The following is a 21,761-nucleotide window of genomic DNA, read 5'->3' on the forward strand; positions in this document are numbered from 1 at the left end:
GGTTCCTACAGGTCTGGACCCCAGGGCTTTAGCACCTGGTACATTACAATTAAGGGAAAAGGCAATGCAGTTTTAAGTATCAATCCTGACTGGAGTTTAAATTAGGAAAACATACACCTCAAAGTAACAAGTTTCTACATGTCTCCCCAAGTGTGTTCACAACACTTTCAGCTGTGTTTGGCTTTTGCCTCCTTTACAGAGAACTATTTAAAGACAGTCCCAAGCAGAAAGACAGGCTAGACTTTCCAGTCCATCAGCCATCATACAGAAAAGCACTGCTCATCCTCAGCATCCACATGGGACCAAGTGTGCCCCAGAACTTTATGTGCAATAGCCAATTCTATCTGCCAACCCTGTAATAACTCTGACAAGTAGTTCAGAGTTGTTTACACAAGTGACCGAAGATCTGAAAAACATAACACAGTTAGAAATGTGAGGTCAGATGTGTGCAGTGTGTTCTTAAATCCCAAGCAGAATAGCAGCTGCCAACTATTTTAAGAGTCCTGTTGCAAGTCATTAACAGAAATGATGGTTCTGTAACTGTCTTGATAATTACAGCCTCAAGAACACATTTCAACTTGACCCCAAAGTAATTGGATAGTTTGATGATGAAAAATACTCTCTCTACAAAAATGTTGGCCACATTTTAAAAACTTACATGCTTTAAATCAAAAATAAGGATCACCATTTTAAAATCTGTAGTACACCAATTCAAACAGATTCTGAGTCTGTATGTACTCAGTCCAGAGCAGCATCTGCCCCTCTGGGAAGGGCACAATGACACAATTCTTACCGGCACATCTTTCTTGAAGCTGACTCCAGTTGGTCGGGTGATTGTAATGGTTTTTGCCACGGTGGTGGTGGTTGAGGTGGTCACTATAGTGCTGACTTGACCAGCAAGAGGAGCTTTTGCTGGAACCTGGGCCTGGGCCTGAGCCTGGGCAAGTGCAATACTTCCAGGGGTGGTGATTGAACCCTGCATCTTCACAGGAGGATCTCTGGATTGCTGTCCATATTCTATGTACTAAAATAGGGTGAACAAGCACATACAAAATTTCACAGGCAGCAACAGAAATATAGGCTGATTTTTAGCATTTGCACTATAAAGGTTTGCCAACAATCATGAAAATATTTTACAGTCTTGCCATAAAGGAATTTGTAGTATTTACTGCATACCCTGATAAAGCACATCTTGTCATTATGGACTTTGTTACTACAGAGGAGCCTCAAGCTCTGCCTCTGGCCTCCACAAGTTGATATCAAGCATCACAAGACCTAACATGCTTAATATTTTACAGAGCACTACTTAAAAACTCCATCCCTATCCCTCCAGGCCTAGAACAGCAGAACAAAAGAGGGGAAAGAGCCTAAGAGCAATGTGTGAATATCAAGATGCAGGCTGCAAAGCAGGTAAGTCTTCTGCAAGGACTCCAACAGCTAGACAGAATAGTCTGAAGCTCACCATTAGTAAGCAAAACCATAGTTCAGAAATAGCTAACTTTTAGATATTATATCTTCTGAAATAGTTCCATAGTAGAAAATTAGTTTCTTCCCCACTGCTGTACATTTCCCCAGAAACTGGAAACATCAGATGGTAATTTAAGGGGTACAGTGTGAAAGCTGGTAAGTGAAACCAAGACTGCTATTGGACTTTGCAGCTTCAGGTGTGAGCCTCTATCTTAATGGTAGAGCTAAACATTTTTCATTATTTAGCTCATGCTCTTAAGCTCTGCCACTAGGATTAGTTTTTTCTGTATTTCTATCAATAAAAGCAGATTCAAGGCAGACACCATGTAGTGAACACTGTTTTGGACAACAAGGTGCTCCCACAGCTCTCATCAGATCTTCAGGAAAGAAATTTTTCCTGGATTATTTTATCAGGTCTACGTATGAGACTGTATAAACCCAGCAGAATGACTTATTTTAGATTAAAACACCATATCTTTAAGGGACTGGAATATGAATCCACTGAGACACTTTAAAACCTTCATGCATGGACATGTGTATTGGTTAATCATTCAGTTATATTCACGTAGCTACTTCAACATAAACAACCCAAACAGATTTATGGAAGCAGCAAAGGCAACATCACCTGCCTACCCTACACCCCAGAGTAAAACATTTAAGAAAAGGCTTTTGATTCAGTGGATGTACATGGTCTAAAATCACCACAGATGTGACTGTTTTTTCAAAGGAAAAGAGAAATTTGCTCTGAAGAATTTAACATAGAAAATTAGTGCTGCCTGTAGACACTCACCTCCTGTAAATGATGTGGGAACTGTATAAAGTGACTAATAGAAGCCAAGTGCTGACAATACTGGGGATAGTCCTTCAATCTGTCAGATAAAACACACATTAGTCAGAAGCATAACCCCACATCAGAAACAGTATTACAGAGAAACAAATATCAGCTATGTCATTCCCATACTGCACCACAGAATTACTTCTGGACTCCTTACAGCAGCTGTGCTATAAACAAAGCATTTGCTACAAAATATTTTTTGTTGCAAAGTCTATTTAAAATGGATTAACATTAAAGGACAAGACTTATTCACAGCAACTCAATCTTTTCCTACATCTCTTTACTTCTGACCTAGTACACAATTGCATTTATATTCAGTGTCTGTAACAAGATTACTGGGTAAGTAATTTGTAGTCTGCCTCAGTGCATTTTAAACAGCAACCCAGAGCACACCTCACACCCAGAGTCTTCTCTATCTGCAATTCATTAAAATTTTTGAGAAATAACTTTTTCTGAGATTATTTAGCCGTACTTTTCTGTGTAAAAGCAAAGTTCTAGAGCTTAGCTCCCAGCCAGTCCTTCAGTAATAAACACTGCAAATGGGACTCCACTGGAAAGCACCTATTAAAGAGTAATTACATTAACCCCACTTCTAACAAGCTTTTGGTTACTTCATCTAACTCAACACTTCACTGATTTTTATAGTCTAAGTAGTTTCAGCATCTCAGTTTGTCCCACATTTATACAGGTATCACACTGAACATTTTAATTAAGAAAGGTTAACCTTTAACTAGCGAATTCACACATTTCATTTCAAGTCAGTGTGTCTTTGAAGAAATCCCAAAGTTGAAATGTGTAACCTTGTACTCATGATTAGAGCAGGTTCAAGATTTACAAGACAACACAGGCACTATTAAAACCCACACTCACCTATTTTTAAATCTATCTAGTGCAGCAATACCAAAATAGTACATTTTGGATGCAAAAGGCTTTCGTAAGGCTTCAAGAACATAGCGCAGGGCCAGGCCCAATGCCATATAAGTAACCAGTCCTTTCTCAATGATGCCCCCGAAGAGACAGGCTGTTATGTGCAGCTCTTTATCTGGGTACTGGGGAAAGAAACGATATTCCTCAAACAAGTTCCTCAGCATACAGTTAAACACTTCTCGTTCCCGTTTAATGTTGGAGTCTTTAAACCTCTGCAGCATTTCCAAGACCTGCAAAGAAAGTGGAAATTGTTACCAAGAGATTTGCTTGATTTCAGCCCCTTCCCATGTCCCTATTTCGTGAGTGTCTGCAGCTACTAAGGTACATTGTGCTACCACAACCACAAAGTAACTGCTTCCTTTTAGCCAGCAGACAGACACCACGTCACTAGAACCAGCTTCCTCTTCAGACTTTAGTGCTCTTTTAAGTGACTGCCTTCACACAAAACTTTCTTGTGACCACCTACTCCATTACTTTCAAATTAGAAAAATGAAAATTAATGTTCTGTTCCATAATTTATAACTATGCAAATATATTAAAGTAAATTTGAAGTACTTCAAAGACTAAGTACATCAGACCAATAATTACTCTCATAGAGACTAACAAAAATAATTATCAAAAGCTCAGAAGGTAGAATTTGGGACACTTTTATATATATGATCTTGTAGTCATTTTCATATACTTTAAAATCAAATACATTTAAGATAATTTACAGAGACTATTTAAAGGCATTCTTTAGCACTTTTTTTCAGCACAAAGCTTCCACACAACACTGAATCCTTCCCACTTAGCAGCATTTTAGGAGTGTTAATTAGACCTCTGGTGTCTTCAGTCCAGAGAAGTCAAAGCTGAATGTACTGAACAACTGCAAATTTACTATAAAAAAAACTTCAACGAAGCAAAAAAGAAATGCTGCAAAGCATCTACCAGGAGCACTTTATTATTTCCCACAAAATCTAATACATGAAGGAATAATTACAATCCACTTTATTGCAAGTCTCTGGACAGTTACAGTCTTCTGTAACTGCTACAGAAGGGAACTCACCTCATCCACAGACATGGTTGGGTGTGGTGGATGGTTGTAAATACGCTGGAAGTAGCTGTTTGCCTCATCATCTATTTCCTTGCTAAAGTGCTGATTAGCCTCTGGCCACACCTGAGATAAGTCAGCTGGTAAAAAAAGGAAACAGGTACCATGCTCAGGACAACTTCAGACAGTCAGGATTTCATCTAGTCCTCTTCAACTCTTCCACCAGTCTATACAGAACTGCTATTTCTTCTGAAGAGCAGGATATTTAACCTTCCCAGCAAACAGGAATTGCTATTTAAAAATCTTTTTTCAGTACACTGTATTTATTAAAAAACCTTGCATCCTGAAATAGCATTAACCTCACACTGCTCTACTCCTAGAACCCAGTGCATTCCAAGCTAACCTCTGATGACAACTAAATAACTGAATGTGGAACAGACTAGAACAAAGCATGCTACACAACACTAACATGCACACAAACTTGCACACAAACTTTCAGCCCAGCCAGTGAGAGATCAAGAAGTTTATAATGAATGCTCAAGACCCAGAATATAAACCAATGGTGATTACAGCCACCTCCACTATACATCTGTAGAGAAAGTAACTTTGCTGTTATTGCATATGGCTTCTTTGACAGCTCCTCTGTAACAGCAATGGGGAAGGTTTAGCACATGGCTGTGCTTCCTGACCATTTGACTACTTCAACATTTCACTGTGAGCATGCTGCAGAGGCATAAATGAATTAAGGATAACAGCTTAGTGTTATGAACCAAATAATTCCTTTCAAAAACTATCTTCCCACCTTCTTTTATTCATTTTATTTGTATCCAGTGTTGCAGTCTATTTCATTGCTTTCTTTACCTGTCAAGTTCTCTGCTGCAATAGGACCATACCCAGGTTTACCCTTGTCACAAATGAAACAAAAAACACACTGGTACTAGGCACATACAATTCTCTGTCAAGAGCAGGACAACACTTGTGTTCAAGGCACAGCACAACAGAAAAAGGACAAAAAACACTACTCATGCAAATCCATAGCACATTGCATTTTTATGCTAAAGGGTTTTTTTTAACCCCCCCCCCCCAGGCACTTGGCAAGCTCTTAGGATACAAGTTTAGAAGCACCTTTTTCAGACAAACATAATAATACAAGAGCCACACTTCTAACATTTACCACCTAGTGATTCAAGCCTCCCCTGAAGGAAACACAGATTAACTGCAGACCACAGTCACACTTCACAGCCACAGACAACACTACCACTTACAAGGTTTCATCTTACTCTGCTGGAATGTAGGCTGGTTCAGTCCAGATGTGCTCAGCTTCCTTTGCACGAATGGGTCATTGTTCACTGCAGGAAGGCCCAGGGCTCCAGTTCCTATGCCAGTCAGGCTACCCGTAGTAAGACCACCTATTGAAAAGCAAACTTGTAGTAAGACCACTTACTGAAAAGCAAGCAATTGGTCACTTCAGTTGCACCCTCACATTATCCACTTACCACTCCTCCTAGCACTTGTCATTTCCAAGAACTCAGAGCTTTATAGCCTCATTGCTGTCTAATACCAAGAAGTTTTAACAAAAGCAGTTCTTCATCCCTGTCCCAACCTAAAATAATGCTCCTATATTTGTCAAAACACACTCATCCTCTTGGCTCAAACCTTTTACCTATTGCAGCTGCAACACTCTGAGGTGCTGTTTCAGCAATGACCCAGGAGTGAGGACTCCTCACTCCATATCAAAGTATAACTCCCTCCCATATGACAGAGCTGGTTGTCCAGTGTGCCTTCCCATCCTCAAAGGGAAGGAAGCACCCAACCCATCCATAAGGGGTGAGCTGTCACAGTCAGTATTTCCAACCACAGCAGTAACAGTGCCTCAGCTGTGCCATGTCAAAAACAAACCACTCCACCCTAAGAGCAGTACCTGGAAGCTGTGAAGAGAGTCCTCCAATGCCACTGAAACCGGTTGTCTGGTTTTGGGTGGAAAGAGGTGGGAATGCTTTTGCTGGTGACTGAGGAGTGCTGAATGCAGAGCCCAAATTTGGAGGGAAGCCTTGCATGCTCTGGGTGTGAGGAGCAGCTGAGCCACCTAAACTAAGAGAGGCCATTCCTGCAAGCGAGTCGATCTGAATGAAGAAAAGAAGATTATACAGACACCCATAAACCACAGTCCGGATGATTTCTGGCATGTTTTGTACATAGATGGCTATATATCAAAACATTTCTGAGAAAAGCTCTTCTGCATGGTTACTGTAAATTCTGAAGTCATCCAGATCACCCCAAAATATTAGTTTGTCTACAGAATGCATTTTTTTCTTCTGCAATCCCATGAAATTCTATTCTTACAGAAAGTCTGATTGTTCCACAGTCTGTAGTTAAGTGTAACACAACAGTAAATGCTTACAATAAGAAGCATTTACTTCTACTTGCAGATTTTTGTACTAGAATAGTTTATATTCTGCACTTTGCAACATCAGATCTCACCTCAAGACTTACAAAGCTATTCCATTTCAAACTTAAAAGAGTATTTTTGACTGAAGGACCCTACCACTTTTCACAGCTAAATACCTGAATGAAGTCTTCAACAAAAAGCATTAAGACCTGGTTCATGAACAGGAGGGAAGGCACAGTCTGCCAAAGCAGTAAGTTAGGGAACTGACTAAGAACAGCAGAAAATGGTATTATCTACCCAGAAAACAACATGACTACAGACTAAAAATTGCTGCTGTTTGTTCATACGAGCTTTGTGTAGCAGGTTGCCAAGATATTTGGCACATCTGATGAGCAATTTCAATAAAGCAACAATTTACAAGAAAACCACTCTCTATATAGAGTTTACATAATCTACTGGCAATTCAGTCATTCTTAAATGCTAAATTGACACTATTTCATGTGAAATACTTTTCACCACTTAAAAATCTGCCATTCAATGTAACTGCTAGAAGCAAAACCTGTCTGTAATGTGTTGCTCCCAGAGGAGGAAGGGATGATGAGTGGCAGGGATTAACTGAAATGTACCTTGTTTTTAAAAGAGTTCAGTTGAGAGCTGAAGAGCCCCAGTTATAACAAGTCCTTATGCTCTAGCACTGTGGCTTGGCCCGTGAAGCTACAAACAAGACACATCAGGTTCAAAGGCAGTGCTTAACTCTCAGAAGTCCTAGTAAATTTTAGCACTTTAAAAGAAAGCCTCAGTTATTTTAAATAAACCAAATATCTGTCCCTCCTCAGTGCTCCCATCCTATAATACTTCACAATTACTTCTTACAGACATCAGTGAAGTGAAAGACAGTTCTGAACTACATCCCTCAGACATTATTCTCTAGTTACAAACAATCAACACATGCAAGAACAAAACTACGTGAGCCAGATGATGTTTGACTTAGTCCTGCAGAAAGAGCTCAACTAGCACAGCAGAACTAACACTAAATGAACACCAGCTTCTGAAAATGCAGCATGTGATTGTTCTACCTGCACAGGAGAGATGGCATCCAAGCTGCTGGCGCTGGGCGGGCGTCCTTTGGGCATGACTCCAGGTGGGGGCTGCCGAGCCTTGTTCATGACATTGCTGCAGTTTGCTACCATGGTGAGGATCGTCTCTGACAGCTCCTGAGAAACACTCCTGGCATGTGGAAGCACAACAGTGAGCCACGTAACATTCACAAAATATATTAACTTGCTTGATTTTTCTTGAGAAACTGAGGCTGCATTTTACAAAAAGAAGCTGCAAAATGCCAGCAAAAGCTACATTTTGTTATTAGAAAAACTTGCCTTAGATCATCTCCCAAGAGAAACAGCTATATTTAAATAGAGAAGTTTAAACTGTAGTTCTACAACAATCTCCAATAGACTACTCCTTTGTTTTTGATGATTCAAATACTCAGTTACCCCAGCAAGTAAGGTCATACTGAAGGCTGGGATGTGTACCTACACAGCTCCAACAAGTTCTTGGAAAAGCTTTTGTCTGCTGTTGTCCACATTACAGGTTATATAACAGCTTGCCTCATTAATTAAAACACAGATAGTGATGTTGTGATCCCTTGGTCAAACCTGCCCCTCAAGGCTTCTTCCTGTAGCCAAACTTCACCATTTATGGTTATTTTCATTCAGAATTTCATTATATACAAGTTCTCTCTAAAAGATGAGATACATAGGCTATGTACACACAGACAAAAAAAGAAGAGGTAAATACCACAACCTGCTTCACTAAAACTCATCTGTCTACAGACTGAAAGATGTGCTTCACACACTGGCACTAAACCCAAAGAGAGACAGGAAATTTAACTATTCAAGGAAAATATAATCAAAAAACATCAAAAAACTCAAACTTAGGCACAAAATCATTGCACAATGCAGAGCAGTCAGTACCTCTTTCTAAAGTGTTCTATGTCTGACTGCCAGGTTCTCAAACTAAAAGGAAAGCCAGCTCTGTTGCTGACTTACCTAACTACCGATATAATAACAGAACACCAACATTTTCCTTGTGGAAAAAATGCAAATTATGCTTTCCTGAACTTCAGTTATATCTTTTCAGTGAAGACAGCTAAAGCTGCAGATTCCTTCCTGCAATGGTGCAACTACCCTAATATAGCACTGTTGTTCTGTTAACCTCTTCTGAAGATTCCTCATTTCAACTCAGTTTTCACAAGCTGTTACTACTCAACTCTTGGCATGAGGTGAAAAACAACAAAAGAACCATTCTGATGATTAAGGCAGAAGAATTGAAGATTAAAGAGATTCCTTTTTCAGAAAGTGCAACCAGATCTGAAGACAGAGCTCTGAGCTTGGCACACAGTAGACTCAGTATCTACAGTATGTATTTGCCCTCACCCCAGCACCAAAGTCTCAGAAATCACAACATTTAAATGTATGTATGACCAACTGAAATGCATCACAGATTTTTTTCTGATGCAGGTAGCATTTCAAGACCATACAGCACTTCAGTTAGCCATGGAATAGGTCATGGGAGTCTACAGTTCACATTGTTACCAACCTCAAGTCTCTTGCCCTCCTTTTTGGGGGTTAAATTTGCTGTCTTTATGCTTAAATACTACAACACGCTTTTGCAAAACAAATTCCAACCTGCTGTAGATAGGTAATATGGCAGCCCAGAATGAGGACAAAGGCAGACTTACAATCCCCAAGTTGGATATTTAGGGTGACTGGTTAGGCCATTTGTTCTCTGGAGAGAACCAGTGATGTTTTGTGACTGGTTAGGCCATTTGTTCTCTGGAGAGAACCAGTGATGTTTTGTCCCACCACCTAGGCAGACTGAAGGTTAACTTTTTATCTTGTCAACATCACAGTATTTTTAGATAGCACAGAACTGGAGGTTTTCTAAAAAAAAAAAAAAAAAAAAACAAACCAAAAAACAAACAAAACCAAAATATCCAACCAACCAACAAACCCAACAAAACCAAAACCCACAAAAAACCACAGTCTGCATTTCTGGCAAATGAAGTTGGTGGGCTGAGAGCCAGGGACCAGAGTCTAGAGCAACGAAACTGTCACTGTAAGGGAAGTTAAAGCTTGCTGGAATCACCCTTTCATTTATCTTCCTCTTTTTTCCCCCCAAACATTTTCTTACAAAGTGGGAACAAGCCTTGTAATTTCTGAGGCAGTGGTACACAGAAGCCTCTTCCCTGCTTGAGACAAGGACTGAGAAGAAATGACCATTCCCCACACTGACACAACTGGACTGTGCAGAAAATGGCTGTGAGGAGAAGGCACTGCTGCCCCTCTCAACTCACTGAAGTTCCATGAGGGAAAGACTTCTCAACAGCAGCTTGTTAATAAGTTACATGGTTGGTCAGCCTGTGGTGGCTGCAACCAAGCCTGACTTCATTGTAAAAACAGTCAGTAATAGAAGGAACACTTATTTCTTTTTGAAGACATGATGCCACAACTGCAGTGTTCACCAGTGATAAACAAGCTGCACCAAAAATAAGTCTCAGAACATGCAGGGACCTGGTGGCTAAAAAAAAAATGTCTCCCAGGGCACAAAACAAGACAAGATCTAACTACAGCCTGATTAAAGAGCAGGCTCCTAAATCAATAGATTTAGGAGATGGCAGGCTTCAGCTAGTGAAATGCAACTACCCTCCCAAATGTATTTCGTATTTACTGTGATTTTAACCTTCTAGTCTTTACAATGCCTGCTTCCATTTGTGACTGAAACCTAAGCTAATCAAAGCAATTGCTTCATGAAAGAAATCCAAGCTTTTCCTTTCTAAAGCTCAAAGAGAATAACTAATGGAAAATGACTGCAAGTAGGTCACATTCTTGTATAAAAGGGAATAAAAGTAGCTATAAAAAGAAACCAAAGGCTGTGAGAATTGTGCCAGTAGAGAACTAGTGGCGTTTGGAATTAATGGAATAAATAAAACTCGGTAACACATTAAAATTCAAAACACAATGACATTAGATGCAATTCAAATCTACAGCTAACTATTAAACTTTGAAACAAACACTGCAGCATACAAAATAGAGAATGTAAGTTCATTTGTGAACTACAGTTTCAAAATATGCACTTTTACTTGAAAATTAAGAGCTATTTCTTCAGACTAAAACCTGTGCTAGACCATTTTATTTTAGAAACAGTATTTGAATGTCAGTTGCACAGGTTCCAACAGAAAACAGGAGAATTCCTTCTCTAAAGTTTTACAAGCACCTCAAATTTCCTTTCAGTTCCAATACCCATTGTGACCAACTATATGTTGGTACTAATTTCCTACTATCTACATGAGAGCCACGATTCATCCTGGGTACCTCTAAAGATGTTTCTTATCTCTTTCAAGACCACACTGGCTAATCCAAAGGCCACAGTATAAACCTCACATTAGGTAACACACACTCAGGCCCTATCCCCAGCTTCCAGTCACTCTGGCTCACACACTGCACTACACTGGCTATCATTACCTCTGAAATATTGCAGCAGTTCAACACCACTTTGATCTGACAGCATTAAGAAACAACACCACAAATGTTTTGTTTTACAATTTTCAGTCACATTTACTATGTGTGTACATAGCCTTTGAAGAATGATTTGTCCAACTTCAGTGTCCATCAGCCCTTCTGTATTCTATTCCTGGCCCAAGCATCTCTCAAATCCACACCCTTTTCTTTTGGCTTTAGCTAAACAATTCAATCTGCAAAAGATGTTCAGTATTTTCCATCTTAGACTACTCTGAGTCTCTCTCAAAGACAACAGAAGTTACACATGTAGTTTCAGTCTCTATTACACTACAGTCACCACTCTCCACTTTTTTCCCACACATAAGGACAGCATGAGTCCTTTGTGCCAAAGCAGTTACCACAGAGAAACATTTGGTTAACACAATCACAAAATCCATTATAAAATCATAGTTTTCCAAGCTGCTGTTCCATTCCATAGCCCTGACCTGGACAAATGTAATTAATTTGTCTGAATTACAATCCTATATCTACCTTAGTCATTGTCAACTGATTATCTGACTAACCAGACAGCCTCCAATCACCAAGATAAGCTCACCTGTTTGATGATTAAAGACAATACTCAAGCTCTTGTGATCTAGCCTACAACAGAATTTCCAATGCAAAATTAAATGTACTACTGCACCTATCCTTGCTAGCTTATAGACTCTCACTAACCCCATTTTCTACATGAAATTCCAAACCACCTGTGACCATGTGCCAGAAAGTGAGCTGGAAACAGATTACACTTTCAGCATAAGCAATGTAACTCTTACCCAGCACAAGCTTGCAGACAGGCCAACATAGTCGCCAAGGTTTCTGGAGGAAGTTGAGCACTTTTGGGCTGATCCTTCTCTGGAGCAAGGCCACCCAGGATAGATGGACATCTTCTCTTTAAGAAAGTCATGCAGGCCTGGATGAAAGGTTCCTGAGGGAAAAAATATTATCTTAATTTCCCAAACAACATCCAAGACACAATTTCAAACTTGGCAATTGCACCATGGAAAGAATTGTACTAAGCTACTATAGTTCAGTGAAAATGTTGAACTATCAGACTATGGACACTTTAAACAACTTTAAAGCTACTAATGAAATTGTTAAAGTGACTTAAGTCAGTCACTGACAAGAGTGCAAAAATAAAGAGAAAAATCCTGCTTTACCCCATGCTCCCGAATTTTATCTGTGAGCCATTTGTCAAGTTTGAGGTATTCCCGTCGAGAGGCAAGTGCAGCAAGGTCAATAACAAAGGCAAATGGAGTACCATTTAGCAGCATTGACAAGGCCTAAAGAAAGAAAATCAGAAGACTACTAGTGAAGACACACAGATACCCTTTCTCTTTTTTTGTTTCTTTCTAGCTCTCATACATGTTTTAGTAAAGAAGTCTTATTATGACATGCTGCCATGCTTTCTTTGTCAACAAAGATTGGTACTAGCAACTTCACTTATAGCTCGCTTGTGAGACAAATAAGCAAGAGTTTTGATTTGAAATCATGACTTCACATTCTTTGAAGTGACCTTGTGCTGACAGTTTGAAATTCCTCTGTGATATGGTCAAGCACTACCAAATTGATATTGCTACAAAGTTAAGCAGAACAACCTACCACTTTCCTCCAAATAGACCTCAACCACTTCAGATACTTGGGGAATATATCTGCTCCAAGAGGTCATCTCTGAAAACTGCAACTGCTACAACAAAACTGACTTTAAGCAGCAGCTGGTGCTCTTGCACTTTCATATCCCTGATTATTTTGTATCTAACTTCAGGAAGCAATAAAGGCCCCAAAGAAGTTACTCACATCTTCCAGTCTTTTGTCAATGTATAAAATCTAAGAAATAGTAGCATTGTCAAGAAATCCCCATTCCATTATGTTCAACAGTGCCACCTTCACACAAAAATCTGGTATTTTCTACATTCTCACTTTAATAATATTTAAAGTTAGAACAATAAATAAAAGTTCTTCCTGGATTCACACTACATTCACACAGAAAGCAGGTCTGCTGTGCTGCTTCCCAAGGTACTTGTCAGCTAAGCCAGGATAACCAACCCCACTGCAAACACCAAGTAAAATGTCTTGGGCTCACAACAGCACAAGTTGGAATCATCTGTAGTCAGATACCACAACTCAGCTGAAGAGTACTTTAAGTCACATGAATGTAGGTTTTCTTTTAAGATGAGGGACAGCAGCCACAAATGAAATCAGACATGCCTGAACAATGTAATCCCTACTAAATTAGTCTAAGTTAAGCTTAGCTTTTGTTAAAAGATGAGCAAGTCTGCATAAGACACCAGACAAAAACTAATGGCAGTATTTTGCAAAACTCACCTTCAAGTCTTGCGCCACATCAAGAATACGTGACAATTTTGCCTGGTCATACTGCTCCCCTCTCATGTACCATTCTGCCATGGCATGCATGATAAGCTGACGAATTGAAGGGGACTGACCCTGAGGAGAAGTAAATTATGATCATACTTAATGATTCTAAAAACAGGATCAAATATGTGAACATTCAACTGGGTACTTCATAACTAAAAAGCTTAACATATAAACATATTTACACTTTAGCTTCAGAACTTAGCTTCTGATTTGAGCTCTTTCTATTTAGAAATAAATTATCCATGAGCGACAAGTATAGGATGTAGCTGACTAAAAATGGTAGATACATATATGCCCACCACTCTTCTACCACTGTCCAGGACCAATTCCTCTCTATCACAGGAAAATTGGTTATAGACTACACAAATATTTACAAAATATTATTCCTGATGATGTCCTGAATCAAAAATTCTGTACCACACCTTAAAAGGAAACTATAGAACCTAGACCTCTGCTCATACAGGGACAATTTTAAAATACAGCACAATTAAGATTTTTATGGCAGCAAGGGTTTTGTTCAAAGGAAAAGTGTTAAGGAATGGCACCATGTTCCATGACAATCATCATTCACTGCCTTGATCTGAGACCAGTGAAAAAATTGCCTCTTCTGCCATTTCAAGGTCTCGTGCAAAAAGCACTTCACATCTGTTCTACCCCTCATCCTTCAGTTTAAAGACTTCCATCAGGAAAATATAAAACATTCATAGCATGACCTCAGAGGTCAAGTTTCTTGCCATTAACTCTACTCTAAACAGGGAAACATGTTTACTAATGCAGATTCTCTCTGATCCCAGAGAACTTCCTCTGCTTCAAATTTTGTATGACTTCTTTAACTACCAGTGCACACAATGATGAAGGCCACACCAAATAAAACATCCACTAGAATTATGGGATTTGCATACACAGCTACTATATCTCTAAGTGGAAGCTCTCCTTGAAAAAGGTCAGCAGCCAGTCCTAAGTTTTCAGACAACATCCAGACTGAAAACTTCCAGTGCAGGTAGTTTCTTTATGTCTAGAATAGCCTTCATCTATTTGGCAAGTACAAAAGAGATATTTTGGTTTAAACCTTCTCACCTCTTACTATTTCAAGTTTTTACACATTAAATGTGTGAGGTTGATAGCTGAGGGGGTGGGGTAGGTGATGCTGTTGCGAGGCTTTGGGGGTTTCTTTTGGGTTGCTTGGTTGTGCATTCTACTTTTTTTTTCTTAAAATAAAACCATGGTCAACTTTGTTTAAAGCCAAAGGTTTAAAAAGTCAAACTTAATTTGGGTCTCTGTACTTTTCCAGGAGTATTTTCCCAGTGAATCATACCAGTTTGCTTCAAGTAAGGGAAGAGACATCCTATTACTTTGCATAAACTGTGGATCATTTACCTTTTGGGCTTTAAACTGACCAGTTCACCAACCAATACAAACATTGTAACTGTTCGACCCATTTAACAAACTTTCAAGTTACAGGAACAAATTACAGTGAAAATACTTACCTGTCCATGCCATGCATAGTGCAAAATGATGGCTGAGTTGGGATGGTTGCCAAGGAAAATTGGCATGAGTGTGGAGATGAGTTCATGGCGCAAGGTGTGCCAGGAGGTGTTGATCTGCAATAAGGCCAATACCAGCATATCTGGGCAGTGCTTGATAGGAAAACTGAAGAGCTGCTTAACCTGTTCATACTGCCCCACTTCTGCCAATCGTAACAGAGATTCAATCAAATCCAGGCTCTTCCTAACAAAAGAGAAGAAAAAACAAATAGATAACCCCCACAAAGTTACCAAGCAGCAAATTTGCAGGATCCTGGATTCAATTATTTTATGGCAGCAACTGTAAGGACATATAAAGCAACACCCACTGAAAACAACCTTACACTGCACCTCTCATCATGCACAAGTAAGCCTGCAAGAAACCATAAAAAATAACTCAAGATCTTAAGAGCTCCTAATTATGTTAGGGAAGAGAGAAAACTAAAAGCTGATGTTGAAAAATTCAGCCTGAGTTGGGTCACTTGAAACATACTTCCAGAAATGGAATACACTTTTTAAAACACCTCAAAGTCCCCACTTGTGAAAGTTAAGATACTCTACTTGTTTTGCCTGCTTTACAAGTGATCATTGACAATTTACTTGTATTCCTCATCCTCCAATTCCCTATTCTGGGCCGTATAATTGAAAAAGAAGCAAGTATCTGTAATGAAATAAGCTACAAGGCCATACAAAAAAAGGGGTGCAAAGGTCAGCTCAGAAAGTCACATCAGTCAGCTTTATGCAATAACTCACCAATAGCCATGTACTGTTACAAATTAAATTTTAAGACTTTTTTCATACAAGTAGAGCAAGTTTCTCTAATATCATTCTGGGAAAAACAGATTAAAGTTTTAAATCACTTCCTTTATGCCCTCCTTTCAGCTTGCAGGATGTAACAAAACACATCAGCAGAAACTCTCCAAACAAGGCAAAGACTCCAACAAAAGCAAGGTATTATGGAAGTACATGGGAATACTGTGCATACAGGATACTGAGAATAGTTTCACCAATCAAAGATGTCACAAATACTAATGTCTGATCTACTGGTATGCACACAGCTAAATTAAATCTGGCTGAATCAAAATAAAGCCACTTTTGACCAGACGAGCAATCTTACTCTATGTATGAAAAGCAGCTGAGAGCAGGTTTATTACCATGTAGCAATTTCTCGATTGTCATCCTCTGGTGGTGCTTTCAGGATGTCTGTGGCAACAGTATGGCAAGGGTAGTCAGCAAAACAGAAGATGTCGGGGTTTATGAGGGAATGTTGGATGAAGGAGAGCTGGAATAAAAAAAAAATGTCAGAAATATTTTAAACATGGGAGTTTCAGGTTTCTTGTGCTTTATCAAGTGCCCTATTTTGAGAATGATACAAATCAATTAAGCAGCAGGGATGAGCCAAGCTTCACTGTCTGTTTTATGCAAGATTGAACCTCACACTTCTAGAATTTGAGAATGATGTGTATAGACATGTTGAGAGTAGCAGTTTGCATGAAGCAGTGGCCTTTTTGTGTAACCAGGTAAGCACCCCAGAGCACTGCCATTCAACAGCAGTTCTATGCTCAGCTGCACTACACACAGAACTCTGCTGGGGCCAAAAGCAGGGTCACAGTTCACAGTAAGTGACTATGTCCCAAACAATGCAGTCAATCACACACTGTACTTCTTCAACACACCTGAAGCTTATGCCTTACAGGCCAAGGTCCCAAGTGAGGATTACCTAAACATTCACAGTACTAATCTCCATTTATCATTCAATAAATTCAGGAACTTTAAAAATATTCTACAGATAGAGTAAAAATGGTGGTAAACATACCTGGCCCTCTGCATGCTTCCAAGGTCTGTATATGGCATTGACTGGAAAAACCTCCATGCCCAGCCCTCTCTGGATGCCAAAAACTACAATATGCAGGCCCTTGCTATCACGAATCTGAAATCCTGGATGGTCCAATTCATACGTTACTACTTTGAAGTCCAGGGTAGGGTTCTGCAACCAGACAAACAAGGGTTGTGAGCCTTGCACATTACCATCTTCAGTACCACCTTGAAAGAATCCCTCTTCATCAGTATTGTACCCAGCTTAACATCCACCTAACTTTTTTGAAAGCAAGAGTTTTGTTTTAAAAAGAGATGTATTTATATAGTTGTGAGAATTCAATGCAAGTTAAATGTTTTAAACCACTCTGTGAAATTGCACTTCCCCATCACTACAGTAGCTGTCTCTCCCTCCAAACATTTAATTAATAATTCTTTAAAAACTACCAAACATATAGCTCCTCTCTTAGCATACTTATTCCTTTTCCTAGGCTTCCACACCCTCTGATAAAGGCAGAAGAGTCTGATCTGCTGGCAAGCACAACTTGCTCCTCCTTTTGCAAAAGGTAAACTCTAAGATCTTGTAAAGCACCCAGTATATTTCTAGAACAGCGTAAAACAATATTTATGATGGAGCTTGTGGGAACTGTGGCCATTACGGAACACAAACCACACATTTCAGAGACAGGTGAGCACCAGATACAAAGGTATTTTATGGCCCAAGGTTTAGAAGAACAAAACAGTGACTTCTGCATATATTAGAGGGAAGATACAAAAAAAAAACCAAATCCCATATAAGGCATGCAAAGGAAATGGTACTCATGTTTAACTGAGGTAATTTACAAAAAGTGCTGCTTATAAAGTGGTGGAAAAGCTCTTATCTTATCTTTAGTGTTATCATACCTAAGAAGCAACAAAGAAGAACTTTGGAACGAGTAGCTAAAACAATACTTTTATTTTCATCACTAATGCCTACAGCAACAAGTTTTCCAAAACCAGGTGCCTGATGCACAAAACTTTCCACTGTCAGAAATACACTGAAACACAAAAACCCTCAAGAGAACATATGCTAGAATACATGGGAGCACTGAAAAATGAATCTCAAACTGCAACCAAGTAGCTTCCATTTCCCAGAATTAATCAAAATTTTCTTGTTCATGAGGGAAAAAAACCTCCTGCATTTAAGTACAGTTACATTAGAGAGATTCAAAGCTATTCAGGCTGTTGGGGAGCTTAAAAAGGTTTGTCATACTGAGATATGCCCTGCTTCATCCACATAAAAAACAAAGATGCTCATAAGACCTACCAGCTCTTTAAGAACATCAATCAAGACCTCCACATTCCAGGTATGGGCTTGGCTTCCATCACTCTTATCTTTGCCATCACTCCAAATCCCACTGCCAGGAGCCGAAATAGACTGCAAGTCAAAATACACTGAATCATACACTTGTGAAAAAAAAAAAAAGCAGTCTCAACATCCACTGGCTACAGAACAACCTGCACTAGAAAGGCATAAACAGAAGTTCAGACTAGTAATGACATCGGTATAACATTTTAGGAATATTTAATTCATGAAAGTATTACACACATTTCCAGCAAAATTGTTAGAAGTATTGAATAATAACAAGCTAATGTTAAATTCCCAGAGGCCAGCATTTTAATTCCTACTGCTGTTGAAATATAACCCCCAGCACACCAGGAAACTCACTTGTAGTGGAATTCCATCTGTCAATCCTGAATGAGTTCGAGCCATCATCCCCAAAACCCTGGCAACCTGGGCAGCCGTGACCTCCCGAACACCAAACTGCATGATTATGTTGCGACATTCTTCCACACTAAGATGTAACAAAACAGAGGGATCTTACAGGAAAGCAGAGTTCACTTGTAAGACTTCAGTCAAGTTAGTCAAATGATCCAGCATAACAAAATTCCAGGACAATCAAGAAGAAAAATTCAGAGGACAATCTATGCAAGTATTTCCATGAAATACACTGTGCCACAGTGTATTTCCAGTTCAAAGCCAGGTGTACTGAAGTGACAGGGATGTCACAGATGTTTCACAGACTATGCTGTGTCAAAGCAAAAGCACAGGGTAGGTTTAGCCCTCTTCTTGGTTAAAAGCACTTCCCTATTGACCTGTGATACAGAGCTTCAAAGACTCAAGTTTTCTGCTACCTAAAAGCGAAACAAAGGCTTTGAGAATGCACATTTCAAAACACTGACATGCACTATTCAAAGGTAAATTGTGAATTCCCCTCAATCTGATACAAACCAATGGCATCCCTGAACAGAGGGCACCAGCAAAAAACCTCCCAAGAGAGAAAACAAAGAGCAAATGCCTGAATTTCAGCTTCAGAACTGAAGGCTTTTTTTGCAAGTTTTTTTCTTTTTGGGAAGACTTCAAAACTAGGCCAGGAAGATTTATATAGCATGAGTACATAAACTGTTTTATTAACAGGCATGTGTTAAAAAGGAAATAATTCAGTAGCTTCCAACACATGGTGTTTTTACCTCTTGGTTTAAACAGAAACTCATGTGAATACTTTGGAAGTTTCATCACCTCCCTAAATTAATCAACAGTCTTTCTCTTGACATATAAGTTATTTAATTCTACCTTATTCTTCTTAAAAAAAGCAGGTTAGCTTCATTCTGAGGGCTAAGTTTTGCAAGAGCAAAGTTCTTCCAACACTCTAGTGGGATTTAGCTGGAATTTATCCAGACTCTTTCATTTTCACTTAAAAAAAGGGTGATAGTCAAATTCTTATTAAACCTTAACAAGCAATGTGGATCTTTTCACGTAGCATTTCTTACCATGACAAAATTCTATACACTGTCCACAGGCACATAACACACATCAGAAAAACAAAAAAATACAGAGTTCAAATAAATGACCTCATAATACTTGATAAGATTGTACTTATTTTAGTAGTTAAAGTGATCTTTACCTTTTACGTCAAGAGACAAGAAAGAAAACCACCACCACCCAAAATCACATGCTTGAAAATTACATTTTTCTACAAACCTTGCACAAAAGCCATAGCCAACTTCTTGCATGAAATCTGCCAGAGAACTCTCCATCATGGTTTTGGCTATCCCTCCAGAATCAGGCAGGATCCTGTCCATTAGAATGTCCCGTTTTTCAGGGTATAAAAGTGGTGCAAGCACCACGGGGCAACGCTCCTGGGGAAAATCTAAAGGCAAGAATAACAAAGTGTCAAAACACCCAGAACACCAGTTGCATATGAAAGACTACTCAAAATTATTTCACTGCTGTGCTAGAGTTGGCCTGCTGATGCAGAAATCCTGAGAGCACTGATGCAGCATCCCTCCATCCCATTCTCAGTTATCTACTGGCACTGGGATATTCCTAAAGAATGTAGACTAAACTAGGTTAGTGCAGGTTCACTGCAGCTCTGCAGCTGCCCAAAATGCCAGCAGCTGTGCTGGTGTAAGCTCAGAACTAGACTGTCACTAACAGCAGTCATCCAAAAAAAGCTCAGAGCAGGAAACAATACAGCAGTCCAGTAAAAGCCACTCCTTCAACTCAGGAAATATTAGGAAACAAAGGATCTGTTACTGTGTATACGAAATATAGCAAAACTAAGCAGGGCACTTGGGAATAGAAAGAGTAAATACTCAATTTTTCCTTCCTGGGAGGCAAAGTTTAAGAGAGATGAGTTATGAGAGGCTCAGATCTGTGGATCAGAGTTCTGCTCACAGAGGAGAGCAGCAAAGACACCTTGAGGGTGGGCCTTCCTGAGACAGCACCGTTGACATCTAACATCACACCCTCCACAGCCATTCAGAGAAGAGTTCCCAACAACCCAAAGCAAAATGCCAGGAATTACACAAGCTAATGCACTCATCTTTATTAAAATACATATGAACTAGAAACTCATATTTAAAAAATTAGAATGAGTATTTTGCTCTTGTATAAATGGTAGCTTCCTCTACATCTGTGCAGAACCAAGGAGTGGGTTAAGTTCAATTATCATCTTGAGTCTAAATCCTCCCTAGTGCAATAAATTTACAGCAAATACTGGTTTTGGAAAGGATCAGACTACAATCATAGCTTTCAGGAAATGAACCAGAGTTTAAGTCAGAAGCTCCTCCCTCACTGTCCTAGTGTTTCCTTGTGGATCTGCATCTAATATAATAAAATAATGCTTAAAATGCATCTATTTGAAATGGCAATTTATGTTCTGTACTCTGTAAGGGGGTTGTCAACTACAGTGCACTAAGCTGCTTTAGTTAAATCCACAAATATCATGCCATAAAAAGCACCACAGACTTGCACATCCATTACTCAATGTTTATTTATCAAAACTTTACAAGAACATGAGACCACATTACTCCTCATTCAAAGCAAAACTGTACATTAGGACCCAATAGCAGATCAGTGGCACTTTTCTGTCAGTTTAGAACCGTGAAAATTTACCAAGTTCTAACACAGCAAGCTCCCCATCACTTCAGCACTCTGCACTGACAGCAAGTCATGAAAATCTCAAAGTCTGCATCTGGTCAGGCTTCCTGAACAGCACCACTTACCTCTACGTAATGTTTTGAGGAAAGCGTCAATCTGCTCCTGTCCTACCCCAAATGCTCCCTTCTGCCCAAAGAGGAGATGGGAGAGGAGAAGGTGCAGGACCTCTATTGCAATATCTTGGAAGCCACCTTCTTGATTTCCACTGACGTCCGCGTCAATGTAAGAGCGCAAAAGATCCGGGAGTTTCTGTTTGATAAACTGGGCAGCTTTTGGAAACAGAAGAAGTCAGAGTCAAAATCTGGGATTCAGTTTTATTATGAGATTCATTTAGCTAGCTACCATTTTTTATTTGAGTTT

General features: G+C 39.4%; 1 protein-coding gene across 2 annotated transcripts in view; it reads right to left on the bottom strand.

The window, feature by feature from the left end:
* The window catches only part of CNOT1 (CCR4-NOT transcription complex subunit 1), a 54,127-nt gene that overhangs the window by 20,944 nt on the left and 11,422 nt on the right, over nucleotides 1-21,761 (bottom strand). Inside the window, exons 7-23 of one of the 2 annotated variants that reach the window (XM_079316539.1) lie at nucleotides 21,467-21,670; nucleotides 19,941-20,109; nucleotides 18,627-18,753; nucleotides 18,225-18,335; nucleotides 16,920-17,090; nucleotides 16,258-16,385; nucleotides 15,068-15,308; nucleotides 13,530-13,649; nucleotides 12,365-12,487; nucleotides 11,981-12,132; nucleotides 7,725-7,875; nucleotides 6,181-6,382; nucleotides 5,540-5,668; nucleotides 4,275-4,399; nucleotides 3,173-3,459; nucleotides 2,258-2,336; nucleotides 794-1,024 (exon numbers count right to left, since the gene is read on the bottom strand). In XM_079316539.1, the coding sequence (XP_079172665.1) occupies nucleotides 794-1,024; nucleotides 2,258-2,336; nucleotides 3,173-3,459; nucleotides 4,275-4,399; nucleotides 5,540-5,668; nucleotides 6,181-6,382; nucleotides 7,725-7,875; nucleotides 11,981-12,132; nucleotides 12,365-12,487; nucleotides 13,530-13,649; nucleotides 15,068-15,308; nucleotides 16,258-16,385; nucleotides 16,920-17,090; nucleotides 18,225-18,335; nucleotides 18,627-18,753; nucleotides 19,941-20,109; nucleotides 21,467-21,670 (2,750 nt within the window). Of the gene's footprint in view, nucleotides 1-793; nucleotides 1,025-2,257; nucleotides 2,337-3,172; nucleotides 3,460-4,274; nucleotides 4,400-5,524; nucleotides 5,669-6,180; nucleotides 6,383-7,724; nucleotides 7,876-11,980; nucleotides 12,133-12,364; nucleotides 12,488-13,529; nucleotides 13,650-15,067; nucleotides 15,309-16,257; nucleotides 16,386-16,919; nucleotides 17,091-18,224; nucleotides 18,336-18,626; nucleotides 18,754-19,940; nucleotides 20,110-21,466; nucleotides 21,671-21,761 lie in introns of both variants that reach the window. The other variant, XM_079316538.1, reaches the window with a different exon arrangement.

This window comes from Erithacus rubecula (genome assembly GCF_903797595.1).
Source record: "Erithacus rubecula genome assembly, chromosome: 12".
In the NCBI taxonomy this organism is placed as follows: domain Eukaryota; kingdom Metazoa; phylum Chordata; class Aves; order Passeriformes; family Muscicapidae; genus Erithacus; species Erithacus rubecula.